This window comes from Capricornis sumatraensis, chromosome 7 (assembly GCF_032405125.1).
Source record: "Capricornis sumatraensis isolate serow.1 chromosome 7, serow.2, whole genome shotgun sequence".
NCBI lineage: Eukaryota > Metazoa > Chordata > Mammalia > Artiodactyla > Bovidae > Capricornis > Capricornis sumatraensis.
Genome location: NC_091075.1, coordinates 38,713,542 through 38,736,766, shown reverse-complemented (window position 1 = coordinate 38,736,766; position 23,225 = coordinate 38,713,542). Strand labels below are relative to the sequence as shown.

The 23,225-nt window shown below is 40.5% G+C and overlaps 1 protein-coding gene across 4 annotated transcripts in view; it reads left to right on the top strand.

The window, feature by feature from the left end:
- Window positions 1-23,225, top strand: part of HERC3 (HECT and RLD domain containing E3 ubiquitin protein ligase 3) — a 123,515-nt gene that overhangs the window by 32,996 nt on the left and 67,294 nt on the right. For 3 of the 4 annotated variants that reach the window (XM_068975364.1, XM_068975363.1, XM_068975362.1), the window contains exons 2-9: window positions 2,233-2,392; window positions 7,671-7,747; window positions 8,595-8,816; window positions 10,393-10,484; window positions 12,026-12,156; window positions 12,729-12,889; window positions 15,215-15,291; window positions 21,699-21,823. In XM_068975364.1, coding sequence (XP_068831465.1) covers window positions 2,233-2,392; window positions 7,671-7,747; window positions 8,595-8,816; window positions 10,393-10,484; window positions 12,026-12,156; window positions 12,729-12,889; window positions 15,215-15,291; window positions 21,699-21,823 — 1,045 coding nt within the window. Of the gene's footprint in view, window positions 1-2,232; window positions 2,393-7,670; window positions 7,748-8,594; window positions 8,817-10,392; window positions 10,485-12,025; window positions 12,157-12,728; window positions 12,890-15,214; window positions 15,292-21,698; window positions 21,824-23,225 lie in introns of those variants that run through there. The other variant, XM_068975365.1, reaches the window with a different exon arrangement.

Genomic DNA, 23,225 nt, shown 5'->3' with positions numbered 1-23,225 from the left:
AAAAATTATATGTTATTTGACCTCTGTTTAGGTCAAATAACACCTCCTTACCTCTTGCGTCCCCATCCTTGAGTCTCACTTGCAAAGGCCATCACTTTCAATTCTTGAAACTTTTTGGGGGGAGTTTGCCTTTATATTTATAAATAACATGCTTATAATGCTATTTCTTGATTTTTTTCAATATTGGACATCATCTAGAGGCTTCATACTGGGGAAGATTACTCTGCTTTATATTCTCCGCCCAGCCTTTCCTCTTTCTTACTCCTAGATGCTCATCTTTTTCCATACAGTTGATTTTTTCAATTGATTGACAGATTTAACTATGTAAATTAATAAATTATATTTATTTGGTTATTATGACTTTGTGTGCCATGATTGTTCTTATTTCTGGTAAAGTGTTTAGTGTTTCCTGGAGTTAATTATTTCATTTTTTTTCATTTGCATGTAATCTTTATTCTCTGACAGAACTGTAAAACTCATTTAATATAAACTCATCAGATTGTATGTCATTTTTCACTTTGGAGACATTCCTTCCAATTTTCCTTCATTGACTGCTACATAGCTGTCATGGAAATAGTTTTTACCCTTTCCTGAATCTGAAATCTTTTTGTTGTTGTTGTTCTGGAGGCGTGATATTATGTAACTGAGATAGGCATGGGAGGTAAAATATTTTGAGTACCTTACATCCCTGAAAATTGTTCTTCTTTCCCCTCTCCTCTCAGATTTTTGGTTGGCTATTGTTCTTGTTTAGTCGCTAAGTCATGTCCAATTCTTTTGCAGTCCCATTAACTGCAGCCCATCAGGCTCTTCCATCCATGGGATTTCCTAGACAAGAATACTGGAGTGGGTTCCCATTTCTTTTTCTGTGGGATCAAACCCGTGTCTCCTGCATTGCCAGGCAGATTCTTTACCACTGAGCCACCAGGGAAGGCCTTTTAGTGGGCTAGATATGAAATTCTCTGTTAGAAGTCATTTTCCTTCAGAATTATGAAGGCATTGCTCTAGTGTCTTTCTAGCTTTCATTATTGCTTCTGAGAAATATGCCATTCTGATCGCTGTTCAATTGTATATAAACTGTTTTAGAATCTTTTTTGGTGGTGTGAAATTTCAAGCGGTAGTGTTCTGAAGTAGTTCTTCTTCTTTTTAAAATTCAGTCCTTATTCTCTTTATTCTGAGGTTTTAAATCAATGTTTTCAGTGTGAAACTCATGTCTTTCAGTTATGAGCAATCCTGTCTTTGAAACTTTCTACTTTGTTTTTTTTCCATTATGTTTTGGGGATTCTTATTTTTCCATTGTTGAGATTCTTGAAATAGTCTCATTTCTTTCTTCTTTTCCCCCCTGTTTTGCTCTTTGACTTCTTGTTCTATTTCTTAGAAAATTTCAGTTATTATTCCCCATCCTGCTTCTGAAGCTTTTTCCTTTAAATTTGTGCCGTTATGTTTTCATTTTCCAAGGTAATTTTGTTTGTTTTCTGAAGGTTGGAATCTTCTTGTCTTATATTGCTAATGATCTAAAGATTTTTTTTTTCCTGTTCCTTGCTTGATCATTTTCTTCAGAGTTTCCTTCCTTCTGTTTTCTTTGCTCTTTGCTGTTTAAGTTTTATGTTAAATTGTCTTCACATACGTGATGGTCCTCGTCCAGCCTTTTATTTTTAAAAGTGAGGTACTAAAAAGTAAGCAGAACAGTGTACGGGCAAGTTTTGTTAACTAGTGGGAAGCTGGACGTTTCCTAGGGGGACCCAGGATTGCCAGTAGCTGTGGGTCTTTTCTTTGGGGCCAGTTTTCTCAGAGAAATCCTCCTGGCTAGATATATAGACAGACTTGTGTTATAGAATTGAGGAGAGAAGAGTGTTTTTGTGGATGGGGAAGGGCTCATTGCTCCCAGGCAGACTCTCCCTCAGTCCCACTGCTTTTAGTAACAAGCCTCACTCCTATTTACACTGAGTCCTCTCTGGTCCCACACCTCCAAATACTGAACGTTTAAGGCATCTCTCTAGGGAGAAGCACCAGACACCGGAGAGAACGTCTGAGTGTGGTCGCTGCTCCAGGTCTGTGTACGGCCTAGCATAACTGGGGTCTGGATCGACAGCTTTCAGAAACGTAGGAAATTTATATTCTCTGAACAGATGTAGTGGTTCTCTTAAAAACACAACTGCCTAGGATGCTCATTCTGTGTAATTCCTGTTTCTGGGTTTTACATTTTCCTCCTTTGATTTTTTTTCTTTTTTTCAGAGCAAATTGGAGCTTTGGCAGATCAGCACATTGTCCATGTGGCCTGTGGCGAGTCCCACAGTCTGGCCCTCAGTGACCAGGGCCAGCTGTTTTCCTGGGGTGCAGGTAGTGACGGTCAGCTGGGACTCATGACTACTGAGGATTCTGTGGCAGTGCCCAGGTGAGAATGTCAGTGGCTGTAAAGGTTATTTCCTGCTGGTTTCTTTGTTAGACTCCTTGGTTTGGGTTCTGCTTTCTTCTTTAATTAATAATTGTTGTTTCCTTTGAGTCACTGTCATGCCTTATACTATTATAACACTTGTCCCCAGAATTGTAATTGTAGAAGTGTTTGAAAGTGAAAGTCACTTAGCTGTGTCCAACTCTGCGAGCCCATGGACTACACAGTCCATGGAATTCTCCAGGCCAGAATACTGGAGAGGGTAGCCTTTCCCTTCACAAGGGGATCTTCCCAACCCAGGGATTGAACCCAGGTCTCCTGAGGTGCAGGCAGATCCTTCCCAACCCAGGGATTGAACCCAGGTCTCCTGAGTTGCAGGCAGATCCTTCCCAACCGAGGGATCGAACCCAGGTCTCCCAGGTTGCAGGCGGATTCTTTACCAGCTGAGCCACAAGGGAAGCCTGATAGAAGTGTTTATCTCCAGTTAAAAAAAAAGTGAGTTGTTCGGGAACTATACTTCATTTATTCCAATAGCCTGTTGCTGGTAGTGTTTGGAGCTCATTAAATGTTTGAATTAAAAAACCTCTTTTCACATGCTGCACTTATTAACCTTTAACTTAAAATTGCAAGCCTAAATCAATTATTCAGTTAGACACTTTAAAGTTCAGTCACTAACCTGACCTGTCATTTTATAATAGGCCAGATTACCTTGAGCATTATCAACAGCTAATATACCAAATATACATAAGTTCTTTAATACAGAAGTACTAATACAATGGTTTTTAGTCCCTTAAGTGTTTACTTAATTCTAAATCTTAGATGAAGGGTTTCACCAGTGGCTCAGTGGTAAAGAATCCATCTGCCAGTACAGAAGACTCAAGTTTGATCCCTGGGTCAGGAAGTTCCCCTGGAAAAGGAAATGGCAACCCACTCCAGTATCCTTGCTTGGAGAATCCCATGGACTGAGGAGCCTGGCGGGCTACAGCCCATGGGGTCACAAAAGAGTCAGACACCACTTAGCGACTAAACAACAACAACAAAATCTTAGACGATTTGGCTAAGTATCTAACAGATGCTTCACCACTAAGAAAATGTCTGTAGTATTGAAGTTACTTTCAAGTAGACATTTTAGGGGTAGCGTCTCTTTTGTTGAGGGTTCTTAATGATCAAAGAGGCCACTGGTTTATTTCCGTCATTTAATTGCTATTCCTTTGTACTTCAAATGTACAACGTTCTCCTGTTGCAGTACTCGTCACATTCATTGCAATTTTAATTTACTAATTTTAGTACAAAGCTGGGAGCTCTGGATGCCAGGAGAACTGGATTATTTATTTTAGCATTACCATTGCTAAGGGTGCTCCAGCACATGCATTGCTCAATGTAGATCTGGTTAGTAAATGGCCTCTCCTCCCCTGACCAAGTATTGTCCCTTTTAAAGCACAATACATTCTTCCTCCTCCTCCGTTTTGCCCTTCTTAGATTTTTGTCTCTTTAATCAAAAGCTGTTTTAGGGAAAAGAGAAACACGGAGGTAAGAGTAATTTGATTCATTTCCTGAGTTAGAACAGGTAATGTCTTGGGTTCATTACTTTCAAAAATTAATTTAATTTTTGGAGAAGAGGGTGAGTGGAAATTTTGAAAAAGGGATGGCTTATTTTAGTGAAATTGCATGTGATATTAAGGAAAAGATTTATAACATTCATGACAAAAAAATTTCATTTGTTGATGAACAAATGCTCAAGTCATTAGTGGCATTTCATTTCAAAAAATGAAGTAGTCTGTGTTAGAGTAGCAATTTATTATTATTTCTATTAGTCATGCCTAAACTGTGGATGACTTCTGAGGCTTTAGTTTGTATATAATTTTATGTTAATTAAGATAAATTCATCAATTCCTATCTTAGTATTGTGGGAAGTAACATAGCTTTGATGTCAGACAGCCTCAGATTCCAGCATCGGCTCTATTTTGTATTAGGTGAGTTGCTTTGGGCAAATTGTTTTAACTTATCTGAGCCTCAGTTTCTAGTATTGTTGTTGGGAGGATGGAGTAAGATGAGTAGGTAAAACACAGTGTATGCTTGTGCGTATATATCCCCTTTTCTCCATCTTATGGTACAATTTCATACTGTCTTCTTTCTTTTGACCTGCTGTTTTGTTTTTTTTTAAACTGTGATTGTGAAGGTTGTGATAAGGATAATGGTGGCCCACAAAGGGAGAAGTGTGGGGAATTTGAGTGGTAACTGGCCAGTAAAAGGACTCTTATTGCATAAAGTTCTGAAACATTGGTCTGTAAGACGGGATGACTTTTTTCACTTTTAAAAAATAGTGGGTTTCTGGGCTTCCCTGATGGCTCAGTGGTAAAGAACCTTCCTGCTAGTGCAGGAGACAAGGATTCGACCCCTGGTCTGGGAAGATGCCACATCTGCAGAGCAAGTGAGCCCTGTGCTACTGCTGCTGAGCCTCTGCCCTGGAGCCTGGGGGTCACACTGTTGAACCCATGCGTGTCCTCGAGCCTGTGCCCTGCGGCAGGAGAAGCCAGCACAGTAAGAAGCCTCCACACCACGACTGGACACGAGCCCCTGCTGGCCCCCTCTAGAGAAGAGCCTGCATAGCACCGAAGACCCAGCACAGCCGTAAATAAAATAAATATTTTTTAAAATAGTGAAATTCTACAAGCTATTGATATATGCCGCGAAAAAATTGCTGTGTATATATCAAATGTCCAGGGAATTATTCTGAGTGAAAAAGAACCCAATCCTAAAAGGCTACCTACTATATGGTTCCATTTACATAACATTCTTGGAGTGACAACATTTTGGAAATGGCGGGTAGAATAATGATTGCCAGGGTCTGTGATGGAGGAGGGGAGGGGTGGTTGTAAACACAAGGAATCCTCGTGTTGGGAACGTTGAATATGGTGGTGGTTGCATGAGCCTGCATAGATGACAGAAATACTACAAACACAGAAATAAGGGCAAATCAAACTGGGGACAAAGAAGTGAGATTGGTAGTGTGTATTTTTGTCAGTATCCCTGTTATGATTTTTTTTTTTCCTATAGTTTTGCAAAACGTCATCACTGGGGGAGACTGGATAAAGCCTGCAAGGGATCTCTGTATTATTTCTTACAACTGCGTGTGAATTTACAATTATCTCCATAAAAAATAGTTGGGTTCTGTTTGGTACTAAATGTGTATGTGAACTCTATTTTATAAACTTTTTTTATATCCGAGAAAATAAACTGTTAAAGCAACATTACCTGTTACTCTAAATAACCCCCGACTTCCCTGTTGGACACCTATCTTGTAAAATGCCCCTCTGAGTCATTTGTTCCCATGGCATACACTTAATGAAGAGGAACATGGCAACCTATGAATTATTAAAATAGGAAGCAGGAGATATTTCTCAGGCTGTCCAACTCTATTGGGCAGTGCCAAACATTGTTTTCACTTAATTCTCACCACAACCCTGTGAATAGGTACTGTTCTTAATCTCTTTCACATAAGCAAGCAGAGGATTGAGTTTTAAAAAGTGATCATATGATCTTCCTCTTTATCATTCTAGGGAATCAAGAGCTTTAGAAGCATTGCCCTTAGTAATTTTTAAAAACTGTGGCGAAATACACACAACATAAACTTTACCATCTTGGGCTTCCCTGGCGGCTCAGAGACTAAAGCATCTGCCTGCAAGGCGGGAGACTTGGGTTCAATCCCTGGGTCGGGAAGATCCCCTGGAGAAGGAAATGACAAGCCACTCCAGTATTCCTGCCTAGAGAATCCCATGGACAGAGGAGCCTGGTGGGCTACAGTCCACGGGGTCGCAAAGAGTCGGGCACGACTGAGCGACTTCACTTTCACTTTCACACATAACATAAAATTTGCCATCTTGGGCTTCCTTGGTGGCTCAGTGGTAAGGAGTCCACCTGCCAGTGGAAGAATCTACATGCCATGGAGCAGCTAAGCCCAGGGGCCACACCTGCTGAGCCTGTGCTTAGAGCCCAGGAGCTGCAGCTGCTGAGCCCGTGCACTGTAAGTACTGAAGTCTGTGCGTCTAGAGCCCATGCTCCGCAATAAGAGAAGCCACTATAATGAGAAGCCCATGCAAGGCTATGAAGAGTAGCCCCTGTTCACTGCAAGCAGAGAAGAGCTCTCGCAGCAACAAAGACCCAACACAGCCAAAAACACATCAATAAAAAATTAAAAGAGCTTACCATCCTAACCATTTTAAGTGTACAGTTTAATAGTGTTATATATATTCACACTGTTGGGTGACCAATCTCCAGAACTGTTTTTCTTGTAGAAATAGAACTCGACACTCATTAAATGAAAACTCCTCATTTCTCCTCATCTAGCCCCTGGCAGGCACCATTAGACTTTTGATTTGTATGAATTTGGCTAGTCTAGATACGTCACATAAATGAAACCATAGACTATTTGTCTTTTTGCTACTGGCTTATTTCACTAGGCATAATTTCAGGTTTCATCCACGTTGTAGCATGTGTCAGAATTTCCATTCTTAAAGAGTGATGAATATTCCATTGTATACATATTCCAAATGTATATACCACATTTGTTTTTCTGGCCATCGGTTGATGGACAGTTGGGTTGCTTCCACCTGATAGCCTTTGTAAATATAAATGTGGGTGTACAAATATCTCTTTGGGACCCTGCTTTCAGTTCATTTGGTTATGTACCTGGGAGTGAGATTGCTAGATCATGCCATCGCTCTCATTTGAAAGCCATTTAGATATCAGCCATGTTCTTAGGGTATGTCTTTGGCAGCTGACTCCTTTTGTCTCTGAATTGGATATGACAAGGTAGAAATTAACACAGGGTTGTGGTAATGGGTTTAAGTGCAGAGCAGGGTTTCTTTCTTTTAAGTGGTAACTACCAAAGACTTCCCTGGTGGCTCAGACGGTAAAGCGTATGTCTGCAATGCAGGAGACCTGGGTTCAATCCCTGGGTCGGCGAGATCCCCTGGAGAAGGGAATGGCAATCTACTCCAGTACTATTGCCTAGAAAATCCCATGGACAGAGGAGCCTGGTAGGTTACAGTCCAAAGAGTCGCAAAGAGTCAGACATGACTGAGCGACTTCACTTTCACTTTCACCAAAGATGCAGGAGGTTAATGAAAGACTTGATAGAACTTTATCATGTAAGATCATATATTTGATTTTAAAAAGTGTTTTGTGAAACATGTTATTTATTACAACTATTTTATTTAGTTGGGAATATTTCCAATCATTGTGAATGCCCTTCTTAAAAGGAAAGTGTTTTCTGTTTTAGGTTAATACAAAAGCTGAACCAGCAGACAATATTACAAGTTTCCTGTGGCAACTGGCATTGCTTGGCTCTTGCAGCTGGTAATGTAACATTAAAATCTATGCTAGTGTTGTGTTAATTTGGGAACCATTTCTCTTCATATTTTTATGTGATGTTATGTAACCAGATACATTGAACTAACTAGTTAGGGTCTATGCATTCCTGTTGGACAGCGACAGTTGTAAGATAGCCCTTGTGTAGCTCATACTTTTCTAGGGTGTGGATGATGAAAAAGATGGTTACCACTGCTATTCCACCTCTCTCAGGGAAAATCAGCAGGAGGCAAGACTGTTCATCAGTGTACTTGAACAGAGGATTGGTGTTTTTTTTAGCTACAACTCATATGGCTATTCCACCATAAAGCACCCAAATAAATGAAGAAGATGAAGTTAGGAAAACATAAGCCAACATATGGTGCTATATTCTGTTAGGATAAATTTGTGGGGAAGTCAGCACTAATACATCCTGCTTGATTCTCTATGGTGTTGTCTGGGTCATAGCTGGACCCTTTGAAGTCCTGGGTCTCTTGTAGTCCTGGTGTGGTCAGAACTAGTTCCGTTTGGTTAGTGGATCTAAGCCTGATAATTGGCCTATTCAATACTGAACTGATTTAAACATTTAATTTTTTCTTTGCATAAACATTAATAGCCTTTGAAGGGTGTTGATCTCTGTGTTGTCATGACAAGTGGGAGTTCTGATTGTGAGTCTCTCACCATGAAGTGTGTCAGCTTCCTTGTTCTTGGGTGTGTGTTGTGGCGGGGGGAGGGGGGTTGGGGGGTGGGCAACTAACAAATGATCCCTGCGGGATCTCCATTGTTCTAATAAGTTTATATTTGTGAATGAAAGTTGTATCTTTCTGGTAATGCCAGTTATCTTTTTTGATTTCAGATGGCCAGTTCTTCACGTGGGGGAGAAACAGCCACGGGCAGTTGGGCCTGGGGAAGGAGTTCCCTTCCCAAGCCAGTCCACAGAGGGTGAGGTCCCTGGAGGGGATCCCGCTGGCACAGGTGGTCGCAGGAGGGGCCCACAGCTTTGCCCTGTCACTCTCAGGAGCTGTATTTGGCTGGGGGATGAATAATGCAGGGCAGCTCGGGCTCAGTGATGAGAAAGGTGGGTGAAGTCTTCACATGGCCCTCTTAACTTCATTTGTTTAGTGCATGCTTCCTGAGGAGCTTCTGTGTCCTCCCCCGTGTCAGGCACTAAGGGTGCAGCAAGGACCAGAGCAGATAATACCCTTGACTTAGTGGAGACTGCATGCTAATGGGCAGACACAGACAACAAACCAGTATGTATACAGTGGAAACAGTGACAGATTTTGTTTTCTTGGGCTCCAAAATCACTGTGGATGGTGACTGCAGCCATGAAATTAAAAGATGCTTACTCCTTGGAAGAAAAGCTATGACCAACCTAGACAGCATATTAAAAAGCAGAGACATTACTTTGCCGACAAAGATCCGTCTAGTCAAAGCTATGGTTTTTCCAGTAGTCATGTATGGATGTGAGAGTTGGACCATAAAGAAGGCTGAACACTGAAGAATTGATGCTTTTGAACTGCAATGTTGGAGAAGACTCTTGAGACTCCCTTTGACAGCAAAGAGATCAAACCAGTGAATTATAAAGGAAATCAACCCTGAATATTCATTGGAAGGACTGATGCTGAAGCTGAAGCTCCAATACTTTGGCCACCTGATGCGAAGAACTGAGTCACTGGAAAAGACTCTGATGCTGGGAAACATTGAAGGCAGGGGGAGAAGGGGGTGACAGAGGATGAAATGGTTGGATGGCATCACTGACTCAATGGACATGAGTTTGAGCAAGCTCCAGGAGATGGTGATGGACAGGGAAGCCTGGCGTGCTGCAGTCCATGGGGTCTCAAGGAGTCAGACAGGACTGACGACTGAACAACAGCAACAAATGTATGCAGTATGTCAGAGGCTTTGAGAGGAAAGTTTCCTATTTTATATAAGGTACTCAGGGAGGGCATCTTGAATAAGATGTTCAGCAGAGCCCTGTAGGAAGTCCAGTAGAAGAGGAGGTGTTTAGAGGAGCTGGGTGAAAACTGTTCCAGTCAGGGAACAGGTGTGCAGAGGCTCTGAAGTGGGAGGAATCATGGTAGGCTTGGGGATCAGCAGGGAGGGGAGTAGCAGAGCCGGAGCTCCGAGAGGAAGGGAGGCCCTGCGGTGTAGGGCCCTGAAGGGCAGGGTGAGGATTTTGGCTTCTCTCAGTGAAAGAGGAAGACACTGAGGGTGTTGAGGAGAAGAGTAATCTGACTTGACTTTGCCTAGAATCGGTCCATGGGGAAGCTAGCAGACCGCTTTTGAGGCAATGGGAATAAAGATGGATTTTGAATATATTCTGAAGGTGGGGCCAGTTGGTTTTCCTCATTGTCGGATGTACTTTGAAATAAAGAGAGGAAAAAGTGGAAGGGTAAAGCTGCATTTGTGAAATGAGGAAAACTGTATGGGGAGGTAGGGAGGAAGGTGGGCAGAGTCGGGGATTATGGGGATTTAGGCTTTAAATATGTTAAAAATGAGATGTCTATTAGATATCCAAGCGGAGGTTCAAGCAGCAAGCTAAAGAGGAGAATCAGGAATCAAGGGGGGCCCAAAATTGAGGCTAAGAGAACTGTGCATACTTCATCTCAAAGACAGATGATACTGACTTTTTGATATTTCTCTTTTTCTAGATCGAGAGTCTCCTTGCCATGTGAAGCTCTTGCGAACACAGAAAGTTGTCTATATCAGCTGTGGAGAAGAACATACAGCAGTTCTTACAAAAGTAAGCAACTTCAGTATGCTGGTTTGCTCTGTGGTACTGTTATAATAAGGATGATTATCATTGCTTGATTATTTTTGATAAGGTCTTTTATAGAGAGTAGGAATAGTGTATAAAAATAAAAATAGTTCAATATATATAACCTTGAAATACATATAGCGATATTCTGTGTTCCTAAGCTGGAATCAACATTGCAGGTAGAAATACCAATAACCTCAGATGTGCAGATGACACTACCCTTATGGAAGAAAGTGAAGAGGAATTAAAGAGCCTCTTGAGGAAGGTGAAAGAGGAGAGTGAAAACACTGTCTTAAAACTCAACATTTAAAAAATGAAGATCATGGCATCTGGTCCCATCACTTCATGGTAAATAGATGGGGATACAATGGAAACAGTGAGAGACTTTTATTTTTGGGGGCTCCAAAATCACTGTGGATGGTGACTGCAGCCATGAAATTAAAAGACACTTGCTCCTTGAAAGAAAAGCAATGACAAAGCTAGCCAGCATATTAAAAAGCAGAGATATTACTTTGCCAACAAAGATCTGTCTAGTCAAAGCTATGGTTTTTCCAGTAGTCATGTATGCATGTGAGAGTTGGACCATAAATAAAGCTGAGCACTGAAGAATTGATGCCTTCCAACTGTTGTGCTGGAGAGGACTCTTGAGACTCCCTTTGACAGTAGAGAGATCAAAGTAGTCAATTGTAAAGGAAATCAGCCCGGAATATTCACTTAAAGGACTGATCCTGATGCTGCAGTTCCAATACTTTGACCACCTGATGGGAAGAGCCAAATCATTGGAAAAGATCCTGATGCTGGGAACGATTGAAGGCAGGGTGAGATGGTTGGATGGTATCACTGACTCAATGAACATGAGTTTGAGCAAACCCTGGAAGATGGTGAAGGATAGGGAAGCTTGGAGGGCTGCAGTCCATGGGGTCACAAAGAATTGGACATGACTGAGCAACTGAATGACGAAAAAGAAAGAGCAATGTAATTAATGTTTTAAAATTATTCAACCTATTTCTTTTGCTTCTAAGACAGTCACATCTGGAGAGAATGAAAAAGTATTTTTGTGTTAAACAAACTGTTATAGATTCACTTTAATAAAATGCTTTAGTATTTGTTGCAAGTACAGCTGCTAAAAAAAAAATCTTCCTAAGGAATCTGTGGAGCATTTAATTTCTTACATACGAATGGTCATGTAAAGTTCATCTCATTTCATCTACCTGTTTCTTCTTTTTTTTGTATTCCTGTTTATTAACATTGCTGTATTTTTAAACTACTTTTAAAATTTATATATAGATGACACACATTCTCTTGAGCAATACTGTCTTTGTTCCATAAAGATGTAGTCTTAAATTCTTTTTAAAAATTCTCTTTTCTATTTAGAGAACATTCCAAAGAAGTGATTTGTCTAAGAGTCAAGTGGGCATAGTGTTCTTGTACAGACTGTTGTGATATGAATTTTGTATACAGAAGTTAGAGGAGTGTATCCAAACTCAGAGACACAGTGCACTTATGTGATGTTTGCTCCTTGTTAGAGTGGAGGTGTGTTTACCTTTGGTGCTGGTTCTTGTGGGCAACTTGGACATGATTCCATGAATGATGAGGTCAATCCAAGAAGAGTTCTGGAGCTGATGGGCAGTGAAGTCACTCAAATTGCTTGTGGCAGGTGAGTGCTCCTAAGAACTTCCTCAGATCTGTTAAGACTCAGAAATGGATCTTGTCTTTATAGTGATGTGGCTACTCCTAACCAGTGTTGTTCTAAGAAAGCAACTGCATGCATACCTATGGTGAAAATTTGGAGGGAGTTCAATCTGAGCAGGGTGTGGCAAGGAAGGGTTTTAGAGAAGCAGAGCTGCATGGGGCCAGTGTAGTTCTTTGGGGATAAAGAACAGCATGACATGAGGGAGACATGTAGAAAGGAAAGTGAGAGAGCCTCAAAGAAATCTTGAAAATTTTGCTAATTTTCCCTGCCTCTTTCTGTTCATCCCAAATGCAGCAGGGCCTTAAATTCTTTCCAGGTCTTACCACCATCCCAATGACCTAGGGTATCAGTGAAGGGCAGTATGATGAAGATCCAGCAGTGCAAAAACAAGCACGTGTAAACACGAGAGGATGGCCTTCTGGGGTCATCTGTAGCAATTGCTGTGCTCACATATGGTTGTTAAAAGTCAGTGTGTGTATTCATTCATTATCAGTAGAAACAATGCTGTTGGGTTAATTCACATTATTTTCCCCTAGACAACACACCCTAGCCTTTGTGCCTTCTTCTGGACTCATCTATGCATTTGGTTGTGGAGCCAGAGGTCAGTTAGGAACTGGACACACTTGTAACGTCAAGTGCCCTTCTCCTGTGAAAGGTTACTGGGCCGCCCACAGTGGCCAGCTTTCGGCCAGAGCTGGTAAGAGTGATGCTTATTGGAATTTAATGGTGTTTTAAGTGCTAAAAACACTTGTTATACAGCATGTATTTTTTTTTTTTTACCTTGAGGTCTTTTGGGGGGAATAAATACGAGGTATTCTAAAAGTCAACAAATATTTGAGCACTTACTATGTACAGTTGAGATTCTAAAGAATAAAGCAAAAATTCTATTTTGGCCATAAGGATTTTGATTGTGGTGTAGCCATTTTATTTACTATTGTTGCTGATAATTAAAGTCCTTATTTATTGAAGGCTTAAGCAAGTTCCATTATCATGCTAAGCACTGAAAACAACCTTAAGAACTAGTAGTTCTTATCCCTGTGTTGCAGAGGAGGAAACTGAATCTTACTGAGGTTAAGTAGCTTGCCCAAAATGATGTAGATTCTGGGAGCAGAATTTAAACCCAGGCCCACTTCTTTCTACAACCTGTGTTCTTAATTTTTTAAAATTTTCCAGTTTAAGAAAGTTGCACTCCATTTACAGGTATCACAAAATATTGGCTATATTCCCTGTGTTGTACAAAGCATCCTTGTAGGCTGTCTCACACCCAGTAGATTGTACCTACCGCCCCCCAACTCCGTATTGCCCCTCCCCCCACTGCCTGTCTCTGGTAACCACTAGGTTGTTCTCTGTGAACTTTAAAGCCAGTGCTTTTAATGCTTGAGCTCTTGTTACCTTCCCTTTATGATTGCTGTTTTGGCCACAATATGACATGATGTTTTTTCATGCCATTTCTATTTCTTCTCTTAAAGAATAGTTAAGTAACACACTGTTCCTTTCACTGGAAATCAAAATAAGGCAGTCGTTCAGTAAGAATAACTTGAAGCAATAAATCCAGAAGCTTAAATGGAGATGGAGAGTCATTACAAAGAAGTGTGATTTAATAACTGATTTCGATTTTGAAGACTATAAAGTGGCACAGTTATGGCTTAATCAGAATTTTAACGATAACAACCATAAGAACCCTTCTGGAGTATGAGAAACTTAAGTACAGGGAGGGCCTCCCTGACAACTCAGTTGGTAAAGAGTCCACCTGCAATGCAGGAGACCCCGGTTCAGAGTCATTTCCCGTTTGTAAACCTTGCATATAGCACAGGGTCTGGCACAGACTTTTCACTCTAAATATTCATGGAATGAATATATGAGCATCTAAGAATGTTGTGGAACTTGAAATGTAAAATAAACAAGATTTTGTTTTGATCATGTTCCCCAAATTGGGAAAATGGCTAGGTGTCCCCTTATCTATCATTTGTAAATTTCTTTTTCTCTAAGGCATTGTACTCATGTTAGGGAAGCATATATTTAAGAAATACACCAATTTTTAAAAACTCCAGTATGTAGGTTAATTTTATTTTATTTGCTTTTAGAATACTGTCTGGTAAATATACTTTTTTTTTTTAAATTTTTACTTTATTTTACTTTACAATAATGTATTGGTTTTGCCATACATTGACATGGAGGGGGTTCATGTTTGGGAACGCATGTAGGTTAATTTCAAACCACAAAGTTTTCAAAGTTTAATTACAGGATAAGACTTATAGTGTAAGTAGGTGAATTTCAATTTGTTATATAAATGCTGGTTTTAGGAAGCTTCATGGTAATTTGGGAGCACAGTGTTCCCGAGAGAGGAAGTTTGAGCTGTGTCTTAAGGGATGGTTTGGAGTTAGCCAGGTAGAGGACAATGAAGGGGTAGGCTGTGGTGAGTACCATGGAACTGCGCGATTCCAGGAGCACCTTTCCATCATGCTCTAGGGGGCGCCACTGCTGGAGAACAGAGTGTGCTCTGGGCGTGGTAGAAGGGAAAGGCATGGAGCTATGAGGTAGTGTGGCGTATTAGAATTGAGTGAGACGGTGGTGTGAGAGTGTCGCTGTGGGCACAGTGTGATGGGAGGCAAAGCGGAAGCAGGACTTGGAGGTCCCTCTATCTGGCGAGCTTCATCCGCAAGTGGCTGCAGACTTCCACACTCAGATGCTGTAAGTGGTGTCTTAGCTGACGTTACGGTTTATAGTAGTGACTGTTTTAAACTTCAGTGTCTTGACAGAGTTAGAATAAATAGAAACGAGGTCAGGACTAGCTGGCAGTTGGCAGGAGGAAGAGCGGGTTAGAGTGGAAGGTACAGTTTTATATGTTTAGTTTTAACTGAAGTAAAAAGTCCTGGGAAGAGCCAGGAGAGCAGGTTTCTTACTTTTCTGACATAATTAAATGGATAGGAAACCACTCGGAAACAGATTTGGAATGTTAGAAAAGGGGGTCAAGGAAAAAGTTTAATTGTTGAAAAACATGCTCTTGAAAATTTTTTGACAGATCGCTTTAAATATCATATTGTTAAGCAGATCTTCTCTGGAGGAGACCAGACTTTTGTACTTTGCTCCAAATATGAGGTAAAATTTTCTTTTGACTGTTATCTTGGGGGTGGAATAATGGTGAACCAATATTTATTTTAATAAATAATAATTACATGAGAGCAGCATTATTCTTTGTTTCTCCCAATTTTATATTATTAAAATAAGCTGACTAAACTTTGAAGTAATCTCCATTTTGTTTCCTTGAAGTGCCAATAATTTTCTTGGTATTTAATCACAGAGTTCTACTTTATAATTGAAAATCATTTATTTATATCTGGATTTGTCCCAAAAGAGATTTAAGGAGGCCTCAGAGAATTCATACTAACTTTGGGGTTATTTGACTTTCTATTGTTTCCTTCCCTGTTAAGTAGCAACAAATGCTAGGTATTTGAGAACTCACTGTGCTTGTTTGATGTGATTGAGTGTATACTGAATATAAGAGATGCCATTCAGATATCCTTTATTATTTATCATCTGCTTATAAAACCACACTGAAATTTCCCTCAGGTTGTCTCCTGCATCCCTGTGGTGGGCAAATGACATTCTCTTAGGGTTGGGGGTGGAAGAGAATGTGGGCTAAGTATCTGTGTTGTTGTTCAGTTGCTAAGTTATGTCCGACTGCGACCAAGTGGACCTCAGCACACCAGGCTCCCCTGTCCTTCAGTATCTCCCAAAGTTTGCTCAGACTCATGTCCGTTGAGTCGGCGATGCTATCTGTGACAGGGCTTTAATTCATTCCCCTCTTTCTGGATGAGAAAAATCATCCTGAAGTGAGCACCACAGGTTTGTTTTGTCCTCTACATCCTGCTGCTCTTATGCTCCTCTCCTCTCTCCCTCCCTTCCCTTCCGCTGACCCTTCTTTTATTCAGTCAGCTCTTGGCGAGGATTAGCCATATTGTAGTGCATTGATCGTCATCCTGCCCTGGAGGAGCAGGGAAGGGCTCGTGGTGATGACAAAGGAATTCGAGTAGGTTGGGAAGAAAAATGAAGTTCTGTGGACACAAGATGCCCTGTTGGTGCTGGAAACCGTCCCCATTACTCTGATACCATGCCATCTCTTAACACACGATATTCTTGCCTTCTAGTCAGTATCATTCTCTGACTTTGATAGAAAAGGTTGTGGTGGAGTCTGAGGCTGCAGGTTGGATAGCTGATACTGACGTTAGATATTATCCAGGTCAGGATGCTGCAGAAGGTTCTGTTGAGTGCAGCCATCTGGGCTGATTTGGAGCTGTTGCTTCAGACCTATTTTAGGCCCAGCTTCAGTGTTTCACAGAGAAACCTTGAGAAAAACTGAAACTAATCTTTGTTTCTTTAACGTGCCAATAAAGCAAAATATGAAAAGCCCTGAATCTCTGTAGGATAGTTACTTTGTGTCCACAAGTAGTACAGTCTGAAGTATTCCTTTCTCTAAGAAAGTGGTTGGATTAACCAAATTTAATTTTCCTGTGAAATTCAGCATAAAACTTAGTTTCATTCCTTTTGTAAATACGGTATCTGATATATGAAGTTGAATTTTAAATTTACTGTAATTAACATTGTTGGAACCGGAAAACAAAACATTGATGAGAAGGAAGTGAAAGTAGCGTATTGTTGTAGAAACAGGGTAGGTTAAAGTTTAAACAACTGGAAGAGTAGTATGCATTAAAAGTGTAAGATAAAGAAAAAAGCAACTGAAAATAGAATATGACTTAGAAAGGTATTGCCCTTTCTTTTAAAACACTGAAACCTGTACACTTTTATTTAAGCTATTAAGCCTAGGTATTTGTTTAGATACAGAGATTGGTCAAAATATGTGTTTCCTCTGTTACCATGACACATAAAGAATCTCTTAATGACCCAAGAAAAAGCATCTGTGTAGTGACATACTCCATATTTATAAGACACTCCTAAGATTTACTTCAGTTCAGTCCTCAGTGGTGTCCGACACTTTGTGACCCCATGGACTACAGCATGCCAGGCTTCCCTGTCCATCACCAACTCCCAGAGCCTACTTGAACTCGTGTCCATTGAGTCAGTGATGCCATCCAACCATCTCATCCTCTCTCGTCCGCTTCTCCTCCTGCCTTCAATCTTTCCCAGCATAAGGGTCTTTTCCAACGAGTTGGTTCTTTGCATCAGGTGGCCAAAGTATTGGAGTTTCTGCTTCTGCCTCAGTCCTTCCAGTGAATATTCAGGACTGATTTCCTTTAGGATTGACTGTTTTGATCTCCTTGCAGTCCATGGGACTCTTAAGAGTCTTCACCAGCACCACAGTTCAAAAGCATCAGTTCCTTGGCGCTCACCTCTCTTTATAATCCAACTCTCACATCCATACATGACTACTGGAAAAACCATAGCTTTGACTAGATGGACCTTCGTTGGTGAAGTAATGTCTCTGTTTTTTAATAAGCTATCTAGATTGGTCATAGCTTTTCTTCCAAGGAGCAAGCATCTTTTAATTTCATGGCTGCAGTCACCATCTGCAGTGGTTTTGGAGCCTACCCCAAAATAAAGTCTGTCACTGTTTCCCCATCTATTTGCCATGAAGTGATGAGACCAGATGCCCCGATCTTCGTTTTCTGAATGTTGAGCTTTAAGCCAACTTTTTCACTCTCCTCCTTCCCTGTCATCAAGAGGCTTTTTAGTTCCTCTTCACTTTCTGCCATAAGGGTGGTGTCATCTGCATATCTGAGGTTATTGATATTTCTCCCTGCAATCTTGATTCCAATTTGTGCTTCATCCAGCCCGGCATTTCACATAATGTACTCTGCATATAAGTTAAATAAGCAGAGTGACAATATGCAGCTTTGATGTACTCCTTTCCTGATTTGGAACCAGTCTGTTGTTCCATGTCCAGTTCTAACTGTTGTTTCCTGACCTGCATACAGGTTTCTCAAGAGGCAGGTCAGGTGGTCTGGTATGGTCTCTTTCAGAATTTTCCACAGTTTATTGTGATCCACACACTCAAAGGCTTTGGCACAGTCAGTAAAACAGAAATAGATGTTTTTCTGGAACTCTCTTGCTTTTTCCATGATCCAGTGGATGTTGGCAATTTGATCTCTGGTTCCTCTGTTTTTTCTAAAACCAGCTTGAACATCTGGAAGTTCACGGTTCACTTATTGTTGAAGCCTGCCTTGGAGAATTTTGAGCATTACTTTACTAGCATGTGAGATGAGTGCAGTTGTGCAGTAGTTTGAACATTCTTTTGCATTGCCTTTCTTTGGGATTGGAATGAAAACTGACCTTTTCCAGTCCTGTGGCCACTGCTGAGTTTTCCAAATTTGCTGGCTTATTGAGTGCAGCACTTTCACAGCATCATCTTTTAGGATTTGAAATAGCCCAACTGGAACTCATTCACCTCTACTAGCTTTGTTTGTACTGATGCTTCCTAACGCCCACTTGACTTCACATTCAGGGATGTCTGGCTCTAGGTGAGTGATCACATCATCGTGCTTATATGGGTCATGAAGATCTATTTTGTATAGCTCTTCCGTGTATTCTTGCCATCTATTTTTAATCTTTTCTGCTTCTGATAAATCCATACCATTTCTGTCCTTTATTGTGGTCATCTTTGCATGAAATGTTCTCTTGGTAGCTCTAATTTTCTTGAAGAGATCTCTAGTCTTTTCCATTCTATTGTTTTCCTCTATTTCTGTGCATTGATCACTGAGGAAGGCTGCCTTATCTCTCCTTGCTATTCTTTGGAACTCTACGTTTATATGGGTATATTTTTCCTTTTCTCCTTTGCCTTTTGCATCTCTTCTCTTCACAGCTATTTGTAAGGCCTCATCAGACCACCATTTTGCCTTTTTACACTTCTTTTTCTTGGGGATGGTCTTGATCCCTGCCTCCTGTACAGTGTCATGAACCTCAGTCAATAGTTCTTCAGGTACTCTGTCTATCAGATCTAATCTCTTGAATCTATTTTTCACTTCCACTGTATAATCGAAAGGGATTTGATTTAGGTCATACCTGAATGGTCTAGTGGTTTTCTCTACTGTCTTCAATTTAAGTCTGAATTTGGCAATAAGGAGTTCATGATCTGAGCCACAGTCATCTCCCGGTCTTGTTTTTGCTGACTCTTACGTATCTTTTCCATCTTTGGCTGCAAAGAATATAATCAATCTGATTTCAGTATTGACCATCTGGTGATGGCCATGTGTAGAGTCTTCTCTTGTGTTGTTGGAAGAGGGTGTTTGCTATGACCAGTGCATTCTCTTGGGAAAACTCTGTTAGCCTTTGCCCTGCTGCATTTTTTACTCCAAGGCCAAATTTCCCTGTTAGTCCAGGTAATTCGTGACTTCCTACTTTTGCATTCCAGTCCCCTATGATGAAGAGAACATCTGTTTTGGATGTTAGTTCTGGAAGGTTGGTCTTGTAGATCTGGTGGGTCTTCATGGAACCGTTCAATTTCAGTCTCTTCAGCATTACTGATTTGGACATAGACTTGGATTACTGTGATACTGAATGGTTTGCCTTGGAATTGAACAGAGATTATTCTGTCGTTTTTGAGATTGCACCCAAGTACTGCATTTTGGACTCTTTTGTTAATTATTGGGGTTGCAAAGAGTCGGACATGACTGAGCAACTAAATTGAGCGTTAATTATATTTATCATGTTTTATATTACACGTCTAATATTTATTTATCTTATAACTTGAATTATGTGCTTTCTGACTGCCTATTGCCAATCACCCATCCCCCCACCCCCTGCCTCTGGTAATCACAAATCGATCTCTTTATTTATGAGCTTTTTTTATTTTAAAGTATATTAACATACAACACTTTTAATTCCTGGTACACAACTTAGTGATTAATATTTCTGTAATTTTGAAATGATCACCACAATGAGTCTCGCTATCATCTGTCACCACACAAATATACTACATAATTAATGACTAAGACCTAGGAGTCTTAAATAAAAGACACCAGTATTCCAGAGATTCTGATTTAACTTGTTTAGAGTGTAACTTGGCCGTCAGGATTTTTGAAAGCTCTGGTGATCCAAAGTGCAGCCAAAGTTGGATACACTGACCTACACCAATTTTTTCTTTTGAGGCTGTACGTAATTCTAAGGCATGGAAAATCAGTGCTTTTTCTTGGGTCTTTCTGTTTGATTCTGTGATTGTAGTTTATCCAAGGCATCTGTGGTTTGTTGGACTTGGGGTGAAGAATGAGAAAATAGTAACATGTTTATATTTTATGTCTGTGTTTGTGTCTGTGTTCAGCTGCTCCTTGGAATGGGGGAAGCAATTAAAATTTACATAATGACTGGTTTTAAGACCATGGTGCAGAGACAGTCTTGTTTGTGAGTTCTCAAGTGTCTGTTTTGTCTTCCAGTTTTTCTCTATGCAGTTCAAGATGGCTTTTGTTCTCTTAATAGATTTCTGTGGTCATTTTTGTTAAAATACTTATCAAAAACCAGATGGTCATCAACTCTGGCGAACGTCTCTTGTCTGTTACATGCCCTCTTCCTTTCCCCTTATAATGCTGTCTTAACTCATCACTCTGAGAAAATAATCAAGAAAATTTACTTTCAAAGTTGTGTTTTTATGATCGTCTGGTTAATGTTTTAATACTGCTTTTTTCCCTCTCTTCTAGTGACAAGTACAGGAGACATAAAGCACTTTAAATTTTTCTCTAGTTCTAGATCATGATTAGATTTGGGGAAAATAAGTTGAAAAATAGCAGTTTTAGGAAAAGTGCTTATTATATAGCACTGTGCAGCATTTGGGGTTTTAAAGGCCATTATTGATATGTCTTTTATCTTTCTTATAAATTTATAGCTGTATACTTTGAGCAGGATTTTAAGAGGCATTACATTTTCATAGATTATTTACAATATGGATTGTATAGACTTTTTATAATGCATATTGTTGGAGTTTGGTGAACAGTTAAGGCAAAATGATTAGTAATTTAAAAACCTTGATGTTATGGTGATTGAAAGCAGAGGGAGAAAGAAATCTGAAGCAGTCTTCTTGGTTTGGTTTCTCTGGGGAGGGTACTGAAGGGCCATCGCGGCTCCACAGCGCCCCATGAGGTCGGCTGAGGCATTGAGCTGCAGTTCAGCTTCTCCTTCTGCCCGATCCTGCCTCCTTCATCCTGAGGAAATGTTCTAGAACTCCTCCCAACCCCAGACTTTAAACATAAATCTCAGGTTCAGAGTCTGTTTCCCAGGTGTAAATCCTTCTGGAGGCAGGGGGGCTGGGGCCTGGCACCACATCCCCACCTGCCCAGGGCAGTTCTGGAGGTCAGTGCAGCTGGGGCCAGTCCAGAGCTTACACTGAGGCAGCTGGCAGGGTGAGTGGTCCGCTCTGAAGGGAGAGAGGATCTGGGCGGCGCACCCCCCGCTCCTGTACATAAGTGAGACACAAAGTGGGAGACATATAGGGAGCGGGAGATGAGAAAAAGTCCCTGCTGTTCCGTAATTTTTTTTTTTTGCTGTCATATTTAATCCTTCAGAATTCTTCTCCTGCTGTTGACTTCAGGACAATGAACCAAGCACATTACACCAGTTTAATAAATGATGAAACCATAGCAGTTTGGAGACAAAAGCTCTCAGAACACAACAATGCAAATACAATCAAGTACGTGGTTGTTTGTTTCCAGTTCTTTTTAAAGTGTATTGGAATTTCTAACTTAGTGATTTCCCCCTACTTCCATCTTGAGGTTGTGAATATAAATGGGGTTTTGCATTCGAGGGGTCATTTTTTGGGCACACATCTGGTGTCCTTAGCCTGAAATAGCATAGTAAGTTGTTCCCCTATTTTCTTACAAGGTGTATTCCTTAACCTGCTTTGTTTGGACCTTAAAAATCCTAACTGATGAAGACCTGAGTTGGTCTTTCTGCCAAGAAAGCTTAGTGTTATTGTTGTTTAACTCCAAGAGTTTTCTTCATATGCTTCTTCCAAAGCATTCCAATCTAAGCTTATTCTACCTAATCAGAATAATTTAGCATTTTCATATTCAAAATGATTAGTTGAGATAGAGAAAAAAGTATAAAGGACTGAGTCCTTTCAGCAAGTGTATTTCATTCTTCAAAGTTTTTTTTTTTTTTAAATTTTTATAGTTTTACACATTGTATTGGCTTTCCTCAGTTTTTCCATTTTTCAACAGAAGCTGATTCTTGGGGATGAATGAATCAGATTGTGTACTAGGTGATAGTTGTTCCCAGATAAGTATATAAAGCATTTTACTTTATGAAATAGATTGTAGAGGGGCAAATTCCCTGAGCCCTTTGGACACACCAGCTTTTTGAGTGGGGGATCATTGGGAATGCCCTGGAGCACCTCTGTGACAGTGCTCAGAAGCCCTCGAAGCTTGGTGACTCTGCCAGGGAGTTCAGTCGGGAAGGGGCAGGGAACAGGCTGGGGGGACTAGACTCACTAGGAGGATAGGGGTTTTGGGGCACAAGACTCCCTTGGCTGGGACTTTGACACTTGACTAGTTCTCAGTTTTCTTATTTATAAGCGATAGGATATAAGCAGTGATCTCCCCTTCCTGACCTGGATCCTGTGATTAACAGAAGTTACTGTGACCCCCTCCTCGACTGAGTATTTGTTTGGTTCCTTCCCTTTCCCTTATACTAAATAAGAGGGTTCAAGCTTCCTGACATGTGGTATCACTGTGGGTCCTCAGAAACTAGCAATTTCCCCCCAGAAGATCTAGGTAATAGAAATAAAAACTTACTTCACTCATTTGTAGTTTCTTTCTAAGATGGGCAACAAAACAGAAGGAAGTATTTGTTCAGTTATTAATTTGCAGAGATACTTTCTGTGTTGGTAAATAACAGCTCAGCTTATCTTTTTTGGTTTTATTTTGGGTTCGTGTTTGGAGGTGAGGGGGAAAGTGTCTTAGACGGTTGGTGGGAGGAAAGTCCAAGGTCATTATTATTAGGCCTGAGAGTTTTCTTTTGGCAGCTTTAATACTCTTTATTTTAACATGATTTACGGAAAATGTAAGTTCTTGTCTGTTTTGAGACAGGACACA